Source organism: Pseudopipra pipra, chromosome 10 (assembly GCF_036250125.1).
Source record: "Pseudopipra pipra isolate bDixPip1 chromosome 10, bDixPip1.hap1, whole genome shotgun sequence".
In the NCBI taxonomy this organism is placed as follows: domain Eukaryota; kingdom Metazoa; phylum Chordata; class Aves; order Passeriformes; family Pipridae; genus Pseudopipra; species Pseudopipra pipra.
The window spans coordinates 609,385-630,552 of NC_087558.1; the positions used below are offsets into that span (position 1 = coordinate 609,385).

The 21,168-nt window shown below is 50.9% G+C and overlaps 1 protein-coding gene across 22 annotated transcripts in view; it reads left to right on the forward strand.

Annotated features, from left to right (window-relative positions):
- MBNL1 (muscleblind like splicing regulator 1) overlaps positions 1 to 21,168 on the forward strand; it is a 79,347-nt gene that overhangs the window by 37,436 nt on the left and 20,743 nt on the right. For 21 of the 22 annotated variants that reach the window (XR_010432955.1, XR_010432956.1, XM_064665672.1 and 18 more), the window contains 2 exons: positions 17,030 to 17,200; positions 19,155 to 19,355. Coding sequence is in view for 20 of the 22 variants with exons in the window: in XM_064665662.1 (XP_064521732.1) it covers positions 17,030 to 17,200; positions 19,155 to 19,355 (372 nt within the window). In the remaining 2 variants the exon portion in view is untranslated. Of the gene's footprint in view, positions 1 to 2,550; positions 2,641 to 17,029; positions 17,201 to 19,154; positions 19,356 to 21,168 lie in introns of those variants that run through there. The other variant, XM_064665670.1, reaches the window with a different exon arrangement.

Genomic DNA, 21,168 nt, shown 5'->3' on the forward strand with positions numbered 1-21,168 from the left:
TGTGTGCCCATGCCTGCTCGCTTCAGCGAGGCACTGTGTCCTTCCCTGCCTGCCAGCTGGGATGTCTCCACTCCTTGGTTTGCCATGGAGCTGCTGCAGCACCTCAGGGTTGGGTTTGTTTTGGGTTGGATGTTTTTAAGGACACACGGCAGGTGTGTCCCGAAGCTGCCAGTGGAGCAGTGCTCCCTGTGAGGCCCCACGTGCCGCCCCAGCAGGGCCTCCAGCCATACCCCAGGTCCCGGGTTTGCTCCTGCGGCTCCTGCAGGGACTGGAAGGGTGTTTATTTGCTTAGGAAGCTTTTACTGTGCCTCAGCACACACTTGCAAGGTAAAACAAACCTGATGTGTCAACCTTTGTTTGCCCATGACACTTTCCCTTTCCTATACTTGCTTGCTTTAATTTGTTCTTTGTTAAGGACTTTTAACTCTCCCTTTGCCTCCCGATATCAAATATATCAACTTTTTTGGTATCTTTTTTTGCCACTGAAGTCTGAATTGCTTATAGACAGACCCTCATTGTAGGAATTTTTGAACCATAAACTTTTTAAAGTTTTCTTATTTCTCTGCTGCTGAACCCTTTTTTATTTATATCCTTTTTTCCTCTCATTTGCCTAAGCAGTAAACAACTTTATTAATCAAGCTTGCCTTCAGTTTGCCATGGTTTGGTGAGTTTCTTTATCTAGCCTCTAATTATTTTAAATTTGTCTTTCCTCTCTGAATGATGTAGTAGAATCTTGGGTTTGTGTTTTTCTAGTGCCTTTGCTAACACCCAGCACTGTTACTCCTCATCAGTGATCGGGGCAGACCGTATTTCAAGGGTAGTGGGCACTTTCCAGTGTGGAAGAACACCATCAGGGAAACCTGATCTCCCTTTCAACTTTCCTCCCCACTCCTGAGGCTTCTGCAAAGTGCCTTTATGGTCTGAATACAGTATGGCTTGAGAGCCACCAGAAACGTGCTGATTCCATCAGCAGCAGAATGTTCTGCAGGGTGTTGCTGTGGTGGGACAGCCCATGGTCTGGGCCATGGTTCACACACTGCCACACAGACACTGCCACCTCCTGCAGTGGCTTTGAATGAGAGTGCTGATTGTTCAAAATTAGCTGCATCCTTAAATTCTGTCTGCTGTATTTCAGCTCTCCTTGCCTCCCCTGGTGATTTCTGCAGCCCAGGCTGAGCAGTTAGGGTGCTCTGTGCTGAGAAAGGCAGAGGAGGAGCCGGAGATGTGGGTTAACTGGGTCATCAGCTCGAGTCAGGAGCTGGAGGAGCCTCTGCAGGATCCTGCTGTATTTGTGAAGGGTTTGCTGCAGTGGGGCACCCAGGCAGGACAGTCTCCTCCTCCTCTGGTGGGTCCAGTGCCCACGGCAGCATGTCCCATGCCTGCCCTGCCTTCCCATCCCGGCACTCCGGCCGCTCCGCTCCCTCCGCCCCGCTCAACGCTTCGCTTTTTTTGTCCAGAAGTGACTAAACTTCCTGTTATTCCACTCTGTCAGTTTTTCCCCAATCCTGCTGTCCTGTTGAGCAATATTTACTTGCCAGCAGCTTCCTCTGCCTCTGTCCTGCTCCATCATGTTCCCACTTACAACTCACCAGCCACACTTTGGTATTCCCGGCCCTTAGGGATGTTTGCATTCACTTAGTTGGACTTGTATCCACCAAAGCCAAGTGGATAAAGAGTAGTGAACCCTGGAAGAGTGTTAACTGAATACTTTGGGAATGCACTGTGGACCATGTTGGGTCTGTGGAGGGAGAGCTGCATTTGGTTCTCAGTGTGAGCAGTGGTGTGGGTGCAGCCAGGGCAGCATCGCAGCGTTGCCCTCAGCTGTCCTGAGCTGACAGATGCTGCTTGTACACGTGGAGGAGTGGTTTCTGCCTCATTGGAACTGCAGGCACGCTTTGATTAAGCAGTGCTTTCCTCCAGATGATTAGAAATCAAAGGAGGAGGTTTTCCCTCTGGAGCTCTGTTCGGGAGCCTGGAGGCACTGGCTGATGCTGTAGGGAGGTGTAGGATGGCTCTCCTCAGGTGCTGGGCATAGCTGGCAGGGTGGGCAGTGGCTGAGTGCACGCTCTGAGTCCAAGAACCTCTCCCAGCCCCACACTGAGCCCTCTGCACCGAGATGGGACAGCTGGGCAGGACAGGGACGTCCCTGATCCGGCACCTTGCAGGGCTCGTGCACCCAGCCCTCACCACGTGCCTTGCTGGGACCAGTGACAGCAAATGGCCACGGTTACCCGGCACTGCCGGTGTAAAAATAACACCTCAGGAGGAATAAACAAGTTATTTTTGTGTATTAGGGGTGGCCATGCAGAGCTGACTCAGGGCCTTGCTTTGCACTGCCACCGAGGGCTTACTCGGACATCCCGAGCATTTAGAACAGCTTGAGGTGCTTCCCTTGCTTTTGGGAAGGTGGGATGGGACCGGTGGGGTGTGGGAGGTGTCAGTGCCCCGGGAGGGACAGTGCTGCTGTGTCACAGAGTGGGCTGCCCAGTGCCAGGTCTGGGGGTCCCACAGCAACACAGGCAGGTCCTGCCAGAGCCGCTGCTGGCTCAGGGGGTGCTTGTGCCCAGGAACCATTAATTACATGGCATTTCAACAAACTGTGTGGGAAACATTCTCTGGAAGTGAACAGGGACAGAGCTGGTAGGACATGAGTAGTAACCAGCAGAGATTGGGTGTGAAAACTGACACAGAATGGAACACAGGTTTTCATCTGTAGAATTAAACCACTCGTCACCCCTAGGCTACAGCAGGGCTGACTCTGCCAGGGAGAGCAGCTCTCTTTTGTTTTACTTTTTTATGGCAGTGTACCACTGTAACAAATCTTAATTTTAATTGTTTTAATTTGCATGTGCTGAATTCTGTCAGTGACTGAATTCCAGGGCACAGTACCCCTCCTGTGAGGCTCTGTGTGTGATGCTGATGAGCAGTGACCGTGTACAGAGCTCTCCTCATTTCTGGGGGCTTCCTCCCTATTCACTTGTAGAGGCTTTCTCCTACGAGGCTTTAGGTGTACCATAAGTGCTTGTACCAGAGCCTGTGTTTTAGATTCAGTGTTATGTCTGTTTTGCTTGCACAGATACCTCATCTGCACTGGCCATGCTCTCTCCATGGCCAGGAAGAGCCCTCTGCAACGCTGTGCTGCTGCTGGCTTACCTGTCAAAATCTTCTCTTTTATCCCCTGCCCTTTTTTGAGGAATGGCACTGATTTTGATGGTTCTCCAAAGCTTTGCTCACCCCTCTGATGAGCATGTCTTTCCACCACCAGATAGAGCTGGCCTCCAGGTCTCTTAAAAACGTGACTTATTGCATGTCCCTCCTGTCTCAGGACTTGCTTGCCGACAAATTTCGTATGTACTCTCTCTATTCCACCAAATCCTCTGCTCTTGAAACACCTTTGCTTCAACACCCAGTAGCCAGCAAGATGAGCAAGAAGAGCAACCCTGTGGCAAATGCATAACTTATTTACTTTTCTTTATCAGGTGTCCCTGAGAGTTGTGTGCATACAAGTGAGCCCTTCCCCGTTTCCTTTTGCAGTGCATTTACCATTCCTTTACATAAAACTTACTCTTATATATGATTTCTAGTAATCATATGGTCTAACTTGAGGACAAGGATTTCCCCCTTTGGTAGGATATGAAGTTCAGGTGGTATGTTTGCATGTGTCTGCACGTGCAGAAAAAAGGCCAGAGCTAGTGATTCTACTTACGTGATAGTCGTGACGCAGTTGAGAGGAAAAGGAGAAGAGCTGTGTTTGTTCTGTCTTGCACATTTAAGGAAAGATGCAAGGCTAGCTTTCTGTCAGCATGGTCTTTATCTTTAGTGATTGTTCTTTGATTTTCACTTCAAACCAGACGGAATTAGCTTTAAAAGAAAAAATTCAAAAGAACAGGAATATTTAATTGCCAGCCAATAGAAATAGAGAGTAAATGTGTGGGACTTGGGGGTGCCCTGTGGTGGGATGTGGTGGTGCCTGGCAGGGACACATGGCAGTGCCCTTTGTGGGGAGAGTGTGGCAGTGCCCTGGAGTGGGTGGCAGCAGCTTCAGGGGCTGTTGCTGATCTGGGGGTGCCTTTGGGCGTGAGGCCCGAGTGTTGACCTTACTCATAGGTGTGTGTGGCCAGGGTCATTAATTCCTCTGAGCTGCTGACTAAGTCATGCAGAGTCTCGTTGCTGTGGATCCCTTGTTTGGTTGCCGTGGCTCCTGTGTTCAGTGCTGTAATGTGAGGCTGTGGGAAGGGTTGTAGCTGTGTGCTTGCAGCCCAGGAGGGGTGACACGTGTGTGGATCTGGGTTTCCTGCTGACCCTGGGGCAGCGGGCATTGCCCTGGGCTTGGTGCATGGTGCTCACTAATTACTGCTTCATTAGAGCAGGAGCACTCACAGCAGCTCCTGCCAGCCCCGGCCCCACAGGGATAAAGTCATCACACAGTGACACTTCTCTGCTCCAGTGGGGTGTGCAGGCCAGCTGCTCCCTCGGGATTCCTGCTCCCGTTGGAACAGTCACATTAAATCCTGCTTTGTCACGGCTGTGTCCCTGCCACCCCTGTCCCTTCCTGTGGGCTCTGGCAGTCCCTGCCCGCCGGTCCGGGGGCTGCCCTGACTGCCCAGGGGCTGGACATTGATTGGGAAGGTGTTTGTAGGAAGTCACTGTCCTGTCAGAAGCAGAAGCCATTGGCTTCACTGAGTTCCCTCTTGTGGAAAATAGGTGGAATTTTTTCTTAGACGTTGTTAAAGATTTCCAGACTTTTTTTTTTTTTCAGCTTTTATTAGTTTCTAAAGTTCTTGTTGGACAGGGACAGTCCACTCGCTTTACTCAGGTGTGTTTGTAGGTTTGTTTCAGTGGTGGCAGCCGTGAGATAAACACAAACCTTCATGGTTCCAGCTGTGGGACCTCGGGGCTGCACGTGGCACCCCATGCTGCTGCTCTGAGGGACTCCATGTCCACCTTTTGTCCTCTGTGATGGATGTTAGTGGTCCGTCAGCCCCAACATCCTCATGTACCTCAGAGCTGAACCTCCCGTGGAAATCAATCTGCAGGCGTAGTGTTTTGTGGTGCAGTGACATCAGACTGAAGCGCCCTGGGGCTCGGTGCCCTCGGGGTGGTGTGCACCCTGCCTCCTGCAGAGCCTGGCCTGTGGGCCTGTGCCTGCTATTTCAGTCTCTCCTTTTCTTTATAACTGGGTAGATTGAATGGCCTTAATTTAATGATCGTGTAAGCAAACTGTACAGAAGGGGCCAGAAGTGTTGAGTTTTTGGTTGCCAGAGGCAGAACTTGCTGTCAGCTGCCAAAGGCAGCGTATCCTCAGCTGTGGCACCCTGTGCCTTGGTGGCACCCACAGGGCTCCCCTGCTGCTGTGAAAGGCTCTTGGTTCTCTGATGCCCAAGGCCTCTGTCCCAGTCCCCTGACAGCTGTCCCTGTCCCCTCCACAGCCACTGCTGTGGGTTATTGTGGCAGTGCCAGGGCTGTGTGATAATTAGGTGGAAAGGTTTGGATGTGATCAAAGCAGTATGTTTCCATCTAAGGCAGTTTATGGTGATGTAAAATGTCTCCTGCACCTGTGGGGTCAGGGACCAGGAGCTGTTTGCATTCCTGAAAATCAGGTCACTTCTCCGTGCTCCTTTCAGGGATTCATGGGAGGGCCATGCCCTGCAGGCTGTGGGTTTTCCACCAAGCCAAAGGCGCCAGGTTTATTTTGTCAGATGCCAGCCAGCTCTTCCAGAACCACACGGAGCAGCAGGGCATGTGGCTCGGCAGAGATTTTAGTGTGGCACTGATGAAAGAGAGTCAAGATCTTTTCTCATGCTGCTACTTCAAACTTGTGATCCTTTGTGAATTCTTGGGTAAAGTTTTTAGTGCTGAGAAAGCAGCTGTTCACTTTTCCAGGAAAAAACAGCCATTGCTTCCCACAGTGCCTCTAACCCCTTTTGTACCTGTGCACAGGTGGGTCAGAGCCCCACTCTTGGTGTTCACCTGGGGAAGATTCACTGTTTGCTTCCCACATTCCAGGGAAAGTGGCATGTCAGAGCAGAGATGAATTTGAAATCATTTCTCCAGGCTTTGGTATTGATTCCCATAACAGTTCCCATTTGAGTGACTGACCTTGGTTTCAGGGAAATGTTTTATTTATCTGTAAGAAGTACAGATCCTGGCAAATTTCTTCTTTAGGAAGAAATTTCTTCTTCAGGCAGAAATTTTTTCCCTGTGAGGGTGGGGAGATCCTGGCACAGGTTGCCCAGAGAAGCTGGGGCTGCCCCATCCCTGGAAGTGTCCAAGGCTGTGTTGGACAGGACTTGGAGCAACCTGAGCTAGTGGAGGGTGTCCCTGTCCATGGCAGGGGTAGAACTGAATGGTCTTTAAGGTCCCTTCCAGCTCAAACTAGTCTCTAATTCTGTGATTCTATGAAATTTCCTGTTCTGTCCTTTCCCTCTCAGAGCGCTTTCTTTCACCTGTGCTCAGTTGTAAACTGAAATCCTATTTTGAAATAAGGTTTAATAAACTTTCCATATTTCAGTCAGAATTTATCATTTAGCTTGAATAAGATAATATTTTGGCAATTATTTTGCCCACTAATGATGTTAGGTACCTTTTAGTCAAATTTAGGAATAGTTTCAGTCAATAAAATATGTACCTGACAAACGTATTCTAATTGTATTTAAAACAGCATATCAGGATGCTGTATTTGCTAAAAGCAAGGGGAAAATACAACAAAAAGAATAGCAAGAAAATAGAGAAAGGTGTCATTCTTAAACCCCGTCAATAAAACCCCCAAACATGGATATGTTGGTTTTTCAGGATACGATTCCAGCAGTGATTTCCAGTGTCTGGGGTGTGGGGCTGCAGTTCTCAGTAATGCTTTTAGAGCAGCCTCTCTCCCATAAAACTCCAGATATAAATACTGACAGGCACTGACCTTCAGCCTGCTGGAGGAGGCTGTGGGTGTGCTGTTGGACACAGAGAGCAGTTTATCGACGTGACGTTGATTTCTGTGTTATTCAGCACTGCCCTCAGCCAGAGCCGCTGGCAGCGCCCGCCCGCTGACGGCTCACATTGCAGTCCCTGTCCTCACCTCACCTGGGCCTCAGCCTCTGCAGCCAAGGGGTTCATGGGGAGGGAGGTGGATCAGACACCTGCCGAGATTCAAACGTGCCAGTTGTCAAACCCAGCCCTGCGAGGGTGCCCTGGCAGGAGGTTTCAGGAGCAGTGAAACACCGCCACTGCAAAAATGCACGGTGGAAGTCATGGGTGTTGGGGGGTAACAGTGCATCACTTCAGGGATCGCTTCTCTTTCCTGCTCTCCCTCCTGGTCCTTGCTCTGGAGCTTACCTCAGGTGCTTGTGCACATCTGGAAGGGGTCACTCTGTCCCTGGTTCCATCCAGCTGCAGGCAGGGGATGCTGGTCCTGTCAGAAGGGCCAGGTGCCCTGTGTGAGAGGGCAGGTGGGGGATGCTGTGGCCATGGGCATCACTGGGAGCTAAAGGCAGCGTTCGGGGGTGCCCGGGCTGGGGGTCCCTGGCAGTGGGTGCCCCCGGCGGGCTCGGTCCTGGGCTCTGTGCAGAAGGATTGGCACAGTGATGGTACCTTGTCCATCTCATGCTGCTTGTTTGCTTTGCCTGTCCTGTATGTTCCAGGGAAAATGTATTGTGAAGGTGCTGTATAGTGCTCTTTGTTGTGCCTGTGCTATTTGGGGAAGAGCTTTATAACTGGAGCAGCAGAGTGGCATCACTCCTGCTGGGCTGTCCCACCCCATGTCCCACCAGTGGCCAGATCCCACTCACTGCCTCAGCTATCCTCTGTTTGAGGAGGCAGCAGCAGGGGATGGCAGTTTGTCTCTTGAAATGACAAAAGGAAGGTTTTATTTTTAAACTACAGCAATTCAGTTTAGGAATAGCAGCACTAATGGTGCACTAATGTGCATCCATGCTTGGGTGAGGACACCAGTGACCCAGCACAGGTCGCCTGCCACCACCTCCCTGTACCAGGCAGGAGAGACTGAAAATACCAGTGTGCTGCAAAACCAAATGAAAACAGTTACATCTGGGGTATTCTACCTGTGCAGATATCTACCTTAGAACCTAGGTTAAATAACTAAGAAGACTCTGCTTGAGCCAGTGGGCAGTGAAGCACATGCCCTGGGTGGCAGTGATGGGCACAGTGGGAACGGCCCTGCAGCCAGCCAGAGCAGGTTCCAAAACAATTTTAAACTACATGAACTGTGTAGAAAGTGCATGATAACACACACGGTGCCCTCCTTTATATGGGATTCCCTTTTTAAATATGCCATAAGTAGCACTGACCTGTTCTAGCAGCTCTACTGAACAAGGGCTTTTTGTTTGCTCCCCCAGTTTGGATGCAGCACTTGACAATGTGCCCGTTTTCTCTCATACCACCAAATACACCGAAACAAATTATAAGCCTGAAAATATTATTCAATATTTATTATGCTTCAGCTCACCCATTAAACAGTTGCAGTGGGACCTGATGGACCTTCAGCTCACTGCTCATTCCAGTCATCCCTTGGAGCTGCTGAGAGCCCGAGAGTGGTGGCAGGAGGCAGAGGGGCTGTTTCAGCTGCAGTCAGTGGCAGGGATTGCAGCTGTGAGCAGCACTGAGGGTCGCTGTGGTCCCGGTCCCTGCTGCTCCGTGCTGCTCCAGCTGCTCTGCTCAGCACTGCACCGGGACACAGGGCAAATCTCCCTGTGCTTTACTTCATCCTTCTTCTCTTAAAATGGGAGTTACTACACGCTTGAGTAAGGATCATACGGATTACCAGGGATTGCTCTAAAAGGATTTGGTGGCACTGGAGTTCAGGGAGCAGCTGAAGTTCGTAATGCCAGTGTGACCCACGTGTCAGGGGTACATACTCCCTTTGTGGGGGGTCTGCTTTTCCTGTTCCACCCTGGAAAAACATAATTCCCTTGTCCTGGCTGAAGGCAGGTGGGGATGTTACCTGGGAAGAAGTCTGGTGTTGGTCTAGTGCAGTCTGCTGAGTTTGTGTGTCCTGGGAGTGTCAGTATAACTACTGATGGGTTGATACATACCAAGTGTGTATACAGACGTGTGGATATACAAATATTTGTAATAATACCATGATCAGTCCCAAATTGTATTAAATATTTTGTTATAACTTTTAAATTTTTATAAATATGAATAAAAGTGTATATAAATTGAAATGGACATGAACAAATATTTGTATTTCCATAAGCTCCTGTTGCATTTGCCAGTGGCTGTTAGGAAATGAAGATTCAGGTGGTTTGGGGGAGTCCCAGCAGCCACCTTACCCTGGGTCACAGAGTGACCTGTGCAGGACAGGCACTTGGTGACACTGCTGTGGGTGCAAAGCAAAGTGTCACAGTGTGAATGTCCCCCTCCACATCCCCATTCCCATCCCTGTCCCCATCCACATCTCTGTCCCCCTGGGCTGGTGCTGTGGATCATTCTGTGCTGCCTCAGAGGAGGAGGGACCCACATGCTGCAGGAGCAGTGGGAAGGGTTTTGCTGCTGTGCTGGAGTCTTTCTTTCTGGTTTTGGGCTGGCAGTCTGCTGGCTCTGTTTGCTTTTTTCTTTTTTTCTAAATCCTGTTGGATTTCATGGCAATAGGACAGCTCCCATAGGAGTGCCATTAGCTGTGTGAGCCAAATGATCAATTAGAGGGGTTGAGGCTTTTCTGTACAATAATCACATGCAGAGATGTCATTAAGTGGTCACTTTGGTGTGTTTTGATATGAAAAGGTTCACTTAGAAAAGCGAACACTGTGTGCTGCTGTTGGTGTTCCTGTGCACAGCTCAGCCCTGGAGGGGGCTGAGGGGGCTTCACGGGGGAGGTGCCCTCACCTCCTTCCCCTGGAGGGTGTTTGCCACAGCAGGCCTTCTCCTTGCACCTGGAAGTTTTCTGGGAGTATCCAAGCCCACAGCAGCTCCTTGGCAGGCTGTTGGGCTGTGAGCAGGGGGTGCCACAGGGCCCGACAGGCACAGGTGGGCAGTCTGAGAGTGGATTCTCAGCAAGCACTGCTTGCAGCACTGGGTTTGCCCATGAACAGGGAACTGGTTATGTGTGGGAGAGGCACCCACAGTGCCACAGCACCAGGGTGGCTGACTGTGCACCAGGGTGGTGGCAGAGCTGGGCTGCAGTGACCCTCCATCGGTGGGTGTTGGGCTGGGTCTCCAAACAGGCTGTGCCTCGACCTTGTGTGGGGCCTCAGCACTTGCTGCCCTTCCTCTGGACCACTGTCTGGCTTAGGGACTGCAGTCTGAGTGCTTCAAGGCAGTAAAATAGGTCCTGTAACTCTTTTTGTTTAATACTAAGAAAGTTTCTCTGAATATGTGCTGGCAAACCAGCCATGATACAAAGTGCCTGCAAACAGTTTATTTTTAAAAAGGAAGCCATAGATTACGGGGAGTTAAATGTTTTCCTGTAAAACACATGGGCATCAGGATAAATAGTTTTACCATTTACAGGCAATACTGGATGGTACGTGACAGCCATCCCAGCCATCCTCCTGCTCGGGGTCTAACGCGCTGGGTCGGGAGGAATTCGTACTCCCTGACAGAGGGGGGTGTTTGCGTGTTTGTTTTGGATCAGAAGTATTCCATGTGTTGCAGCTGCGCTGTTGAGCCTTGGCTGATGGTTCTCAGGCTGTGTGAGTCGGCTACAGGCAGAGCCCGTGGCTGAGGGAACACCGGCAGAGCGACCTTGGCTCCGGCAGTGACCAGTCGGTACCACGGCACAGTCAGAACACCCTAAAGTGTTTGAAGTGACTGTAAATTACATCAGTCGTTAATAACTGTTAAATAGTGGGGATTTGGCTCTGTTGCAGGCAGAGGAAGCTCCTGGTGCCATCGTGGGCATCCCTCTTTGCTCTCCTGCATCTCAAGCCCTGTTGCTAAGCAACAGTTTTTAATTGGAGAATTAATTTGGCTCTAGGACATCCTGAGCGTCAATTTAAGAAATTTAACAAATTTAAATGGAAAAGTTGTTGCATCAGCATGGTCAAGATGATCAGCACCCATTGGTGTCCACACTGCTCCGAGCTCCATGCCCCTCCTCGAGCTGTGCCAGCAGGGAGTGTGGCTCTGCCTGCAGTGATGGGGTCGGCACTGGGACCTGGGGGAGAGCCAAGGGTTTATTCCAGGGTCCCCAGGGAGAGCCAGGGGTTATTCCAGTGATGTCTCTGCATACAGTGAGCAGCACATTCCTGCTCTCAGCTCTCATCCTGTGGACTTCTATGGAGATGCTTTCCTGGTGTGGTGTTGGTGGATTGATGGGAACCAAGAAGCTTTCCCGTGTACTTTGAGCAGCAGTTCGTGTAGAACCACGCGCGGAGCGGTGCCGCCAGTGCTCGGGTGTGGGGTTGTGCTACCGCAGCGCTATAAAAATAGCATAAATAAACAGACCCAGCGGGCTGGCGCAGCTCGGTGTGAGACTTTCCCAGAGCAGCTGCATTTCTGACAGCTGCCCATGCCGGTGTGTGACCCTCGGGGGTGTGAGGGCTGGGTGGGGATACCTGACCCAGCAGCACAGGAGCTCCGTGTGGAGCTGGGCAGGTTGCCCCGGCTGGCGTGGGGTCAGTGCCGGGGACAGGCAGTGAGTGGCACACACGGGCCTGCTGGGTGTGTTTGTGCTGGTTTGTGCTGCCGCAGGGGATGACCTCAGGCAGTGACGCTGAGCTCTGTGTGCGCTCCGGCGTTTGTCAGTGACAGCAGGAACTGGGATACTCTGTCTGTACAAAATCCTCCTGTATCTCTGCTTTCACTGAACCTGATCTGATGTTTGGTGATTCTCCCCAAACCTCCAGCCTCTCATGCAGAGGATGGCCCCCATAGGAGCTGTGGGCTGCATCCCAGCAGTGTGGGTGTGTGATCCCCAGCACACTGCCAGCAGGACGGGGCACTCAGCACTGCCCAGCACCGCCCAGCTGCGCTGCCCTGCCGTGCTGACGGGGTCGGGACCACGTGTGTTCCCACAGCCATGTGCACCCTGTCACAGCCCAGAACCCATCCGGGTGTTAGGGGCAATGCTGACACCAGTGACATGGTACCTTACTGCCAGCAGTGTCCCTGGGCAAGTAACCCTGCTGTGGGGAACCCCAGCCCAAGGCTCAGCAGGTCCTAGAGGCAGATGTGGCTCTCTGTGGGAGAGGAGGGATCGGGTTGGGTGTCACACTGGGTGACAGCCTGCAGGGTCTTCTCTGCCTTCTGCGCCCCAAGAGGACTCTGGCTCAGGGTTTCTGAGGACAGGCCATCCTGGCTCTGGCAGTGCCCCTGTACGGGGCAGCCAGGGCTCCCTCTGGCCCTACCCTGGCACCCCAGGTCCTGATGGGTCATGCCTGGAGGATTAATGACCTTGCAAGAGCAGTTTGATAATTAGACTTGATTTGTTGCATCACCAGGCTGTGCTTTCCAGGAAAGTTTTAGGCTAGAGCAAAGTGCACCAGAGTAGTGAGTTTGCTGCTCTTCTGCTGCATGGTAGATCTTTCTGAAAAAGTGTTGGGAAATAATTATTTTGAATTTCAATTGGTTCAAAGGTTAGGTGGTTACCGAAAGCCATGGATGTTTGCAAGCTCTTAAAACAGCTTTGAAGTCAGGGACCTGCCTTTAAGGCCTCGGTGCAGACACCTGCACTGTGCCAGTGGAGTGTGCATGAGGTGGGGTTCACAGGTACCCCACTACAGCAGAGGCAGAACCAGTGGCACCGTGACTGCTGCAGCGGGAGGAGCTTGCTGTGTCAGAAGGGACTCCCAAGAAAGCTTTTCCTTTATTAAATATGCCATCAGGGTGTTTTCTGGAAGGAGATTACTATCAGAGAGGAAGAATTGCTGTTGTATCTCTAACATTTTGTGGGGGATGTGAAAAACGGGGTGTGCTGTGCTTCGCAGAAGGCGGGTGTTGTGGAGATGAGCCTGGTGGTGACTGCACAGAAATGGGCTCACTGTGCTCTGGTCTGACACAGTCAGGTGTAACCTCACAATCCAACAAGCTTGTCAGGATCCAAGTCTTGTAGAAATACCCTGTATTTTCAGAATGCAGAATTCTGGGGAGTGGTTTTTCCAAGGTGGGACTGCCGGGTTTCTTTTCGGTCTTGAGTTTGGCATGTTTTCCACAGTTCTGAAAGTATTCACATGAAATGCCTATGGTTTGTGGGGAATAAAACCACATTGCATAGCTGGGGGATGCTTCTGGTCTGTGGGAAGGTGCCTGGGGTCACGTACATGTTCCTGCTCCCCTGAAGGCAAGGGGAAAAGTCCTCCCGAACTGAGTCCTGATCACCAGACTGTGCTGAGCCCTGCGCTGCACCTGACGGGGTGTCACAGAAGGCTAAACATGCCAAGGTCAGGCACATCCCAATCCCACAGTCCAGTGGATGGCTCTTCATTTTTAGCAATGAAAGTGAATTGTACAGAGGGGGAAATAAATCTGTGTATTAAACACCAAGAAAAAATGGAGAGTCATAATGAGGTGAGAATATTTACCGCTGCAAGGAGAGCAGAGGCAAACGTGTGCTTGCCCCGTGTTTCAGTAGGAATTCCAAGTGCAGCAGCTGCTGCAGACACGGTGCTGTGTGGCTGTTGGAGGGGCTGGCACTGGGCTGGGCCGGGCGTGCTGCCTGACACTGCTCATCCCAGAGCAGAGCAAACATCATGTGAGAGAGCCGGGAACGCCGGGCTGGCCCTCTGCCCCTCGCTCTGCTTGTCTTGAGGGACCAGAGCTGTGGGGCCTCTGCTGAGGAGTGTGCTGGGGAACCTCAGGAGCATTTGTAGTAAGTTTTAGTCCAGCAGGACTGTGGTAAAACCCCCCGGTGTTCTGGTGCAGCCCATGGGGACACTGCAGCGTGAAACTGCCGCCTCTGCGTATGCTCACGGATAGGATTGTTTTTGTGATGACTGAAAGGGGGTTCAGAAAGGGTTCAGAGAGATGAAAATCTGCCTTGAACTCTGTTGACTGCAGTTACTGGGATCCAGTAACAAGGTAATTAGGAACTGCGTGCCCGCAGGGTCGAGGGGATGAATGCTGCCCGTGTTCTGGGCAGATCTGGGACAGGGGTTTGCAGCCTGCTGTGGTTTCCAACTCCTGGGCGCTCTGTGGACCATTTGTAAAGGTCCATGGAATAAAAGTAGACCAAGAAACCCTGTTCCCAAACAGACAAGTCTGCATTTCTTTTGGGGAATTTGCTAAGATATGCAAATTTTAAAAGACTGAAGGTTAAAGGTGCCCTGGGCACCAAAGCCACACGCAAACAAAGAGGATGTAAATGTTTTGATAGTAGCTGGTGATAACAAAGCATGAGCTGTTTACCTGGGGATGTGGTATATTCTTGTAGTCTTTAACTCAGAGTAAATTGTTTTCCTTGAGAACCAGCTCCTAAGTGGATAGAAATGATGGCCTCGATGGGGAAGCAGCAGCAGGGCTCCTTGTTTCCCGGGAGCCAGAGGACATTGGATTAGATCTCAAGAATGGTTTTTTATGGCTTTTAAAGCATTTGAGTGTATGAAGTACATTAAGTGGTCGGGATGTACAACATGTACTGCCAGGCTTTGGATCCCATCCAGAGAGCTGTGGGGCAGCCTAAACCCCAGCACTGAAATGAGGACATTGAGTTTAATCTGCATTTTGGAATCAGGTTTGTTAACTGCTCCTCTCTGATTCCAGCAATACATGTTGTAGTTCCATGTTACTCGTTTAGCAGTAATTAGCTCTGATTTTTACACTGTGCTCACGTAAGATCTCATTTCCAGGGCAGCTGTTAAATGTGTCAGTCTGCCCCGTGTTACTGAGGAGTAGCAGCACCTAACATGGGGTTAGTGTTGAGAGAATTGATTTAAATGAAGCTGTTCCAAAGTGCAGGCCTTTACCTGCCAGTTCACACAGTGTTGAAGTGCTCTGGGGGGCCTGGGGGTGCTGAACTGAGTTGGTTTAGCTGTTAAAGGAGAGAACTGGGGGTCATTTTGCCCCAAAGCACCCCTCGAGCTGAGAGCTGCCTTCCCTGAGTGAAGGCTGCCGGGTGACAGCCTGGAGATGTCCCAGGATCGTCGGGCTGTCTGGCCCAGGCTGTGCTGGCCCTTGGGCAGGTCTGACCACTGCCCCAGGGTATCAGGTGCCAGCTTTGGTCCCTGTAGACAGGGATGGGGCCGCCCTCTGGGGCTGGGGGTGTCTAGGGAGCACCCACGGCTGGAGCAGCCAGCAGCAGATGGGCATTTCCAGGCGTGTACAGGTGTATTTACACAGGTATAAACCCTGCTTCAGTTAACAGGGACTAAAACTCTCACTGCTTGAGCACTGATCCCTGTGGCCACCACTTCTGCTAATGCATTGTCGCTGTTTGTTACTGGAGTATCCAAATCCTTGTTTGCTTTAGGAAGCTCCTTTCCCCTGGAACAATATTTCCTCAGGCAACACATGTTTTTTTCCCTGTCTTATCTGCAGTACAGTTGTTGGCTTTTTGGCATTCTCTGGCCCCTGTCTTGATTGCTTTCCAGCACTTGGGGATGTTATTAGGAAGATTTTCTTGCAAGTGACTTCAGTGGTACTCTCCAAGCATCACCTCTGCTGAGGACAGCCCCCAGTCCCTCAATCCCAGCCCACAGGAGCCCCATCCTGGGCTCTGTCAGGGAACAGCAAAGGGCCCCCATCCGAGGGCTTGGGGGAGCCCCCCAGCTCTTGCCACAAACAAGAGCGATGTCCCCCTCCCCTGCTGCCCCACAGGGGGGTTTCTGGGTGTCAGTGCACAGGATCAGGGCATGTGGACCTTCTGGTCCACCAACACCCACGCAGTCATTGTCTCCAGATCTCTCTAAGTGCTCTCCATAATTGTGGTGTGTTGCCTGAAGACACACAAAACTTGGCATATTTTTCTTTTATCGGGTCTGTCTTCCTGTGCAGGGATCACTCAGATGGCAGCTGAATAACTATGAAAATGAGTCTTAAGAAGGTTGCAGTGCCAGAGGAGAGATGGACTGGGAGAGAGGCAGCAGCAAACCTGTTATCCCAGCCTTTAGGGCAGACAAAAATCATCCTACAAATTAGATTTCTGGCAGATCGTTTAACAAGGATAAATTTTAACTTTCTGAGCAAAATTGCAGCATAAGGTCAAACTGTATTGAATCAATTTTTTCCCTGATAAAAACGATTTCTTACTCAAATTAAGTCTGTCTTTTGCCTTGTCATTGTTCTTGTTTGGATTTATTTCAAAGATGAATGAGTAAAGGAAAAAAATGTAATTTAAGGAATCTGGTTGGTTGGTTGTTTTGGGTTTTTTTCAGAAAATAATTCAATTGTCCTTTTTAATTGTGGGGGTTTTTTTAATTTTTATTGTTGCCATCCCTTTAGTAAAAGCATGTGCTTGGTGTTAAAAACTTTAAAGAACAATTAGTTAGTAAAGCTTCTGAATTAATGAACTTGCATTTTCTGAAGGTTCCTGTCATGTGACATCACAACTCCGTGCTGTGAGAGAAGGGGAGGTGCAGTGGGGTCTGGGTGTGCATCGTGCACAGGGTTGTTGTTGTTTGTTTCTGGATATCAATGGTTGTCACATTGCTGAACATCCTTTCATCCTGGTTAAACTGGTGCATGAAATTTGTTGTTTACAACATCTGAATTTCGTGAAAAATTTAGAAACAAGGCAGTTCTGGTTTTCCTGTTTGGTTTACACATCACAACAAAAATGCATCCTGTGGAGGAGGTTTCCCTCAAAGATGCTGCATCCCGGCTCTAGTGAAGTGCAGTGGTGCTGATTTCTCTCATGGAGCAGGAATGTGTCCCCACAGAGGAGGGACATGCTCTGCTCTCAGAACAACTCCTATTTGCTCACCTTCAGGAACGTTAAGAAGAAACAGCATGTTTCAGAGTTGTGCTGCAGAAATCCATGGCCCAGAAAAGCAGAGGAAGCAGCAGATAGAGGGACTGTGAGGTGGCTCTGGGCAGTGCGTGACAGCCCTTTCCCCTGGCCGGCAGCCTGGGCTGTGTTTGCTTTAGCCAATGACATAAGGAACAAAGGTGCACCCACAGCTTCTAATCCAGCTCTGTCAATTCTCTTCAGGGTCGGTGTTCGAGGGAAAACTGCAAATATCTTCACCCACCACCACACTTAAAAACGCAGCTGGAGATCAACGGCCGCAATAACCTGATCCAGCAGAAGAACATGGCCATGCTGGCCCAGCAGATGCAGCTCGCCAATGCCATGATGCCCGGAGCCCCTCTGCAGCCCGTGGTACGTGTCTGGGGCTCCCACCGGGGAGGATGGGGGCCTGGGGTGAGGGCAGGCGGCACAGGCTGGCACACTGAGATCCCACAAAGGTCAGGAACGGGTGGAGAGATCAACTGCAGAGAAGTGCCGGTCTGTGTGTCTGTGCTGTGTCATTCCACCTTGCCTGAAGTAATATTGTTAATTCATTCTGTTAATCTTTGGTTAATGTAATTCATTTTTTGCAATTTATTTCTTAAAGTTTACAGCATGAGTGATCTGCGTAGGATTTTCATTTTCTTTGCAATTTCATGTGCTCTAGGAAACTCTTGGCTTTGAGAAGATGCCCACTGGATGTTTTCCCTTCACTCAGGGGAACCTTCCCAGGGAATTGCTTCCTGGAATTAGACTTTGGTTTAGGGGGAGCTGGGCTCTGCTAGACCATGAGCAGGGGAAGTGTGCATGTCCTGCCTTGCACCTGTACAGCACATCACAATGTACCTGTGAGCTTCAGAATAGTGTGAAGTGGCTCTGATAACATATGCTGTTACTCTGCAGTGGTTGAAAGGCTGCAGGATATTTATATTGATATAAAATGAGCTCAATAGAAAATAAATGGGATAGTCTTTTATTTACTGTACAGTGAGTGTATTGGGCTGAAATCAAACATTGATATCTCTTAAGTTACACACTAGCAGACTAGTTCGTAGTTCTATTTTTAATGTTCATTATTACCTAGCTGATAACACAGTAATGAAAAGTTCAGTTAATTAATAGTGTTTATAAGACTGCTATTTCATTTCCTGTAAACTCTGCCTGTTTGTTTTTCGTTCACATGGATGAAAATCCAGAAGTGTCACAGACATTATCACCATTTACACAACTCTCAGTCTACTTTCTCCAGTAATCCCTTCGTGTTTTTGTCCAGTGCTTCCAATGGCCCTTGCTTCCAAACAGATCAGTCATTTCCTCAGGAATACAAAAACATGCTGCATTCTGTGCTGTCTGCCTTGAGTTGATATGAAACAGAGAAAGAGTCGTGTTAACTCCGTAGCTGTTTTTCTCTCTAAAAATTAGTTTGGAAGAAAAACCTAAATGCCTTAAGTAACTGCTTTATTTAGATAATGAAAGATAAACAGTCCTGGCTGAATTTTATTTGGCAGTTACACTGTGTGTTCGAGGGCAGGAGGGTTATTTAATCCCTGCTGCAGTCTAGCAGCTCTGTTGTTGGGTTTCACGACATTATTTGGGCTCTACACCCAATTATCTTCACACCATAGCACAGCCCACAAGGGCACCAGTCTCTTTTCTGAAAACATGCAAACAAACTAAAGAGAATTGTGTTTGCATATGCTGTCTCCCTCTGGTTTAGTGTTTTAGCCTGACTAAAGCACCTCCCTGATGCAGTGAGTGTCTGAGTATCTGCATGGCCAGCCTGTTGACTTCTGGGAAAAGAATGGATCGTGGTTGGCTGCTCTTCTTCCTGTATGAAACCTCTGCAGCTCCTGAGCCAGCTCTGGCTGCCACCAGGGTCAGAGAAGCTTTGCCTATGCCTGAAGTTGAGCGTGGCTGATGCTGTGCTGGGGCTTTCAGATGCCTTTTCCCCCAGAGCAGGCACTTGTGCCCGCTGTGGTCATGTTCCCCCGGCAGTCCCAGACTGCCCCTGACCCCACAGAGTGTTCATTATGGCATTGCTGGAGTGTGGATCCTGTGGGAGTTTGCTCCAGGAGCTGCCACGTGCTGTGGGCGTGCAGGGAAGCTGGAGCAGGAGAAGCAGCAAGGCTGGCAGAGATGCCCGTCCCCGTGGTCTCACTCTTTTGTGACATCTGCACAGATGTTCCCCATATCCCTCAAACATGACAAATGCTTCTTTCCCATTAGTAGCAGAGACCTTGTTCTGCTCAAGGGGTGGCCAAAAAGGTATGGTGCCAGCACGATAAGTGCAGATATTAAGTGTCTGTGCCCTTGTCTCTGCCCACAGCCAATGTTTTCCGTGGCACCGAGCTTAGCCACCAACGCGTCAGCCGCCTTCAACCCCTACCTGGGGCCTGTGTCCCCTGGCCTGGTCCCTGCAGAGATCCTGCCCACGGCCCCCATGCTGGTGACAGGGAACCCTGGGGTGCCGGTTCCTGCCGCTGCCGCCGCTGCTGCCCAGAAGCTGATGAGGACAGACAGGCTGGAGGTAGGAGCCACTTGGTGTAACTTACTTTCACAAGTGTATCGTGTATTATGTCTCCTAGATATGAAATATTCTTCTTGTGAAAGCAAATAATGCGGGTTTCACTTGGGCTGATAATGTGGTATCTTGGTGACGGGTGTGAACAAGGAGTGACTGAGTGATTGTACAGTAAGTTCATGCTGCTGTTCTGCTTCTGACCCTCCCTTGCAGAAAGAAATGGAAATATTCAGGAATGACCATGGCAGCAGAAAGAGTGCAATGAAACTGGGTTAAGTGTGTGCCCAGGAGGTGTTAATGTGGTGGGGGCAAAGCTTCAGCTGCCTTAGGTGCAGGATGACTTTCAGCCTCTCTTGCTTTGGCTTTGGGCAGACGGTGCCCACACTCCCCCGCCGGCCTCCTGTGCCTGCTTATCATCCTCGCTACAACCCTGACGAGTGTCGGTGCTCTGGAGCTGGTGCTCTCCCTTGCTCTGAATCTTTCTTATCTGAAAGGCCTGACAGTGTTTTCGGCACCTTATCGGTGCTGCGGCAGCGTGGGCAGTGAGCCAGCGACTGCCACCGTCTGCTGTGTGCTGGGGGCACAGCCCGTGAGCACAGCCCATGGGCACAGCCTGGGAGCACAGCACAGATCACAGCCTGGGGGCACAGCCCGTGAGCACAGCCCATGGGCACAGCCTGGGAGCACAGCACAGACCACAGCCTGGGGGCACAGCACAGACCACAGCCTGGGGGCACAGCACAGACCACAGCCTGGGGGCACAGCACAGATCACAGCCTGGGGGCACAGCACAGATCACAGCCTGGGGGCACAGCACAGATCACAGCCTGGGGGCACAGCCCGTGAGCACAGCCTGGGGGCACAGCCCGTGAGCACAGCCTGGGGGCACAGCCCGTGAGCACAGCCCATGGGCACAGCCTGGGAGCACAGCACAGACCACAGCCTGGGGGCACAGCACAGACCACAGCCTGGGGGCACAGCACAGACCACAACCTGTGGGCACAGCCTGGGAGCACAGCACAGATCATAGCCTGTGGGTACAGCTTGGGAGCACAGCCATGAGCACAGATCACAGCCCACAGACACAGCCTGAGAGCACAGCCATGAGCACAGATCACAGCCTGTGGGCACAGCCATGAGCATAAATCACAGCCTGAGAGTACAGCCCATGGGCACAGCCTGAGAGCACAGCCATGAGCATAGGTTACAGCCCTCAAGCACAGCCTGCAAACACAGCCTGCAGGCACAGCACGGGTGTAGATCACAGCCTGTGGGTACAGCCCGTGGGCACAGCCTGAGCACAGCCATGAGGATGGAGCCTGTGTGTGGGTGCTGGCAGCCCCAGTCAGGTCTGGTGGTTAAGAGGTGGCGATGGGAGGGCAGAGCAGTGGGGCTGACCCGTTGTCACCCTGTGTGTGTGCTGGGCAGGGTGTGTGGGGGCAGGTGGCCCCTGTGAGAGGCCGCTCTCCCCGTGCTCAGCTGCTGCTGCTCTCCCTCCCAGCGCCGGGTCTGGGCCCTGAGCTCGGGGGCACAATGGGAGGAGTGAGAAGGGTCTCTGTTTTATGCAGCCAGCTGTATTTGTAATGCTTTTCTTTCTGCCTGTGTGTCTTCATTAACAGGGATTAACTCTCCTTACAAGGGAAATTAATTCCTTTTCCCTGGTTGCATCTGACTGACGAGCTGCCGCTCAGAAGCGGTGAGCTGGGAGGAGTGTGGAGGGTCATCTGGCAGCCAGTGTTTCCTGCTGCCGCTGTCACTATTCTCAGACTCACATCACCACAGGTTCCCCTCCTGTGGGATCACATCATTTCCCTTTTTA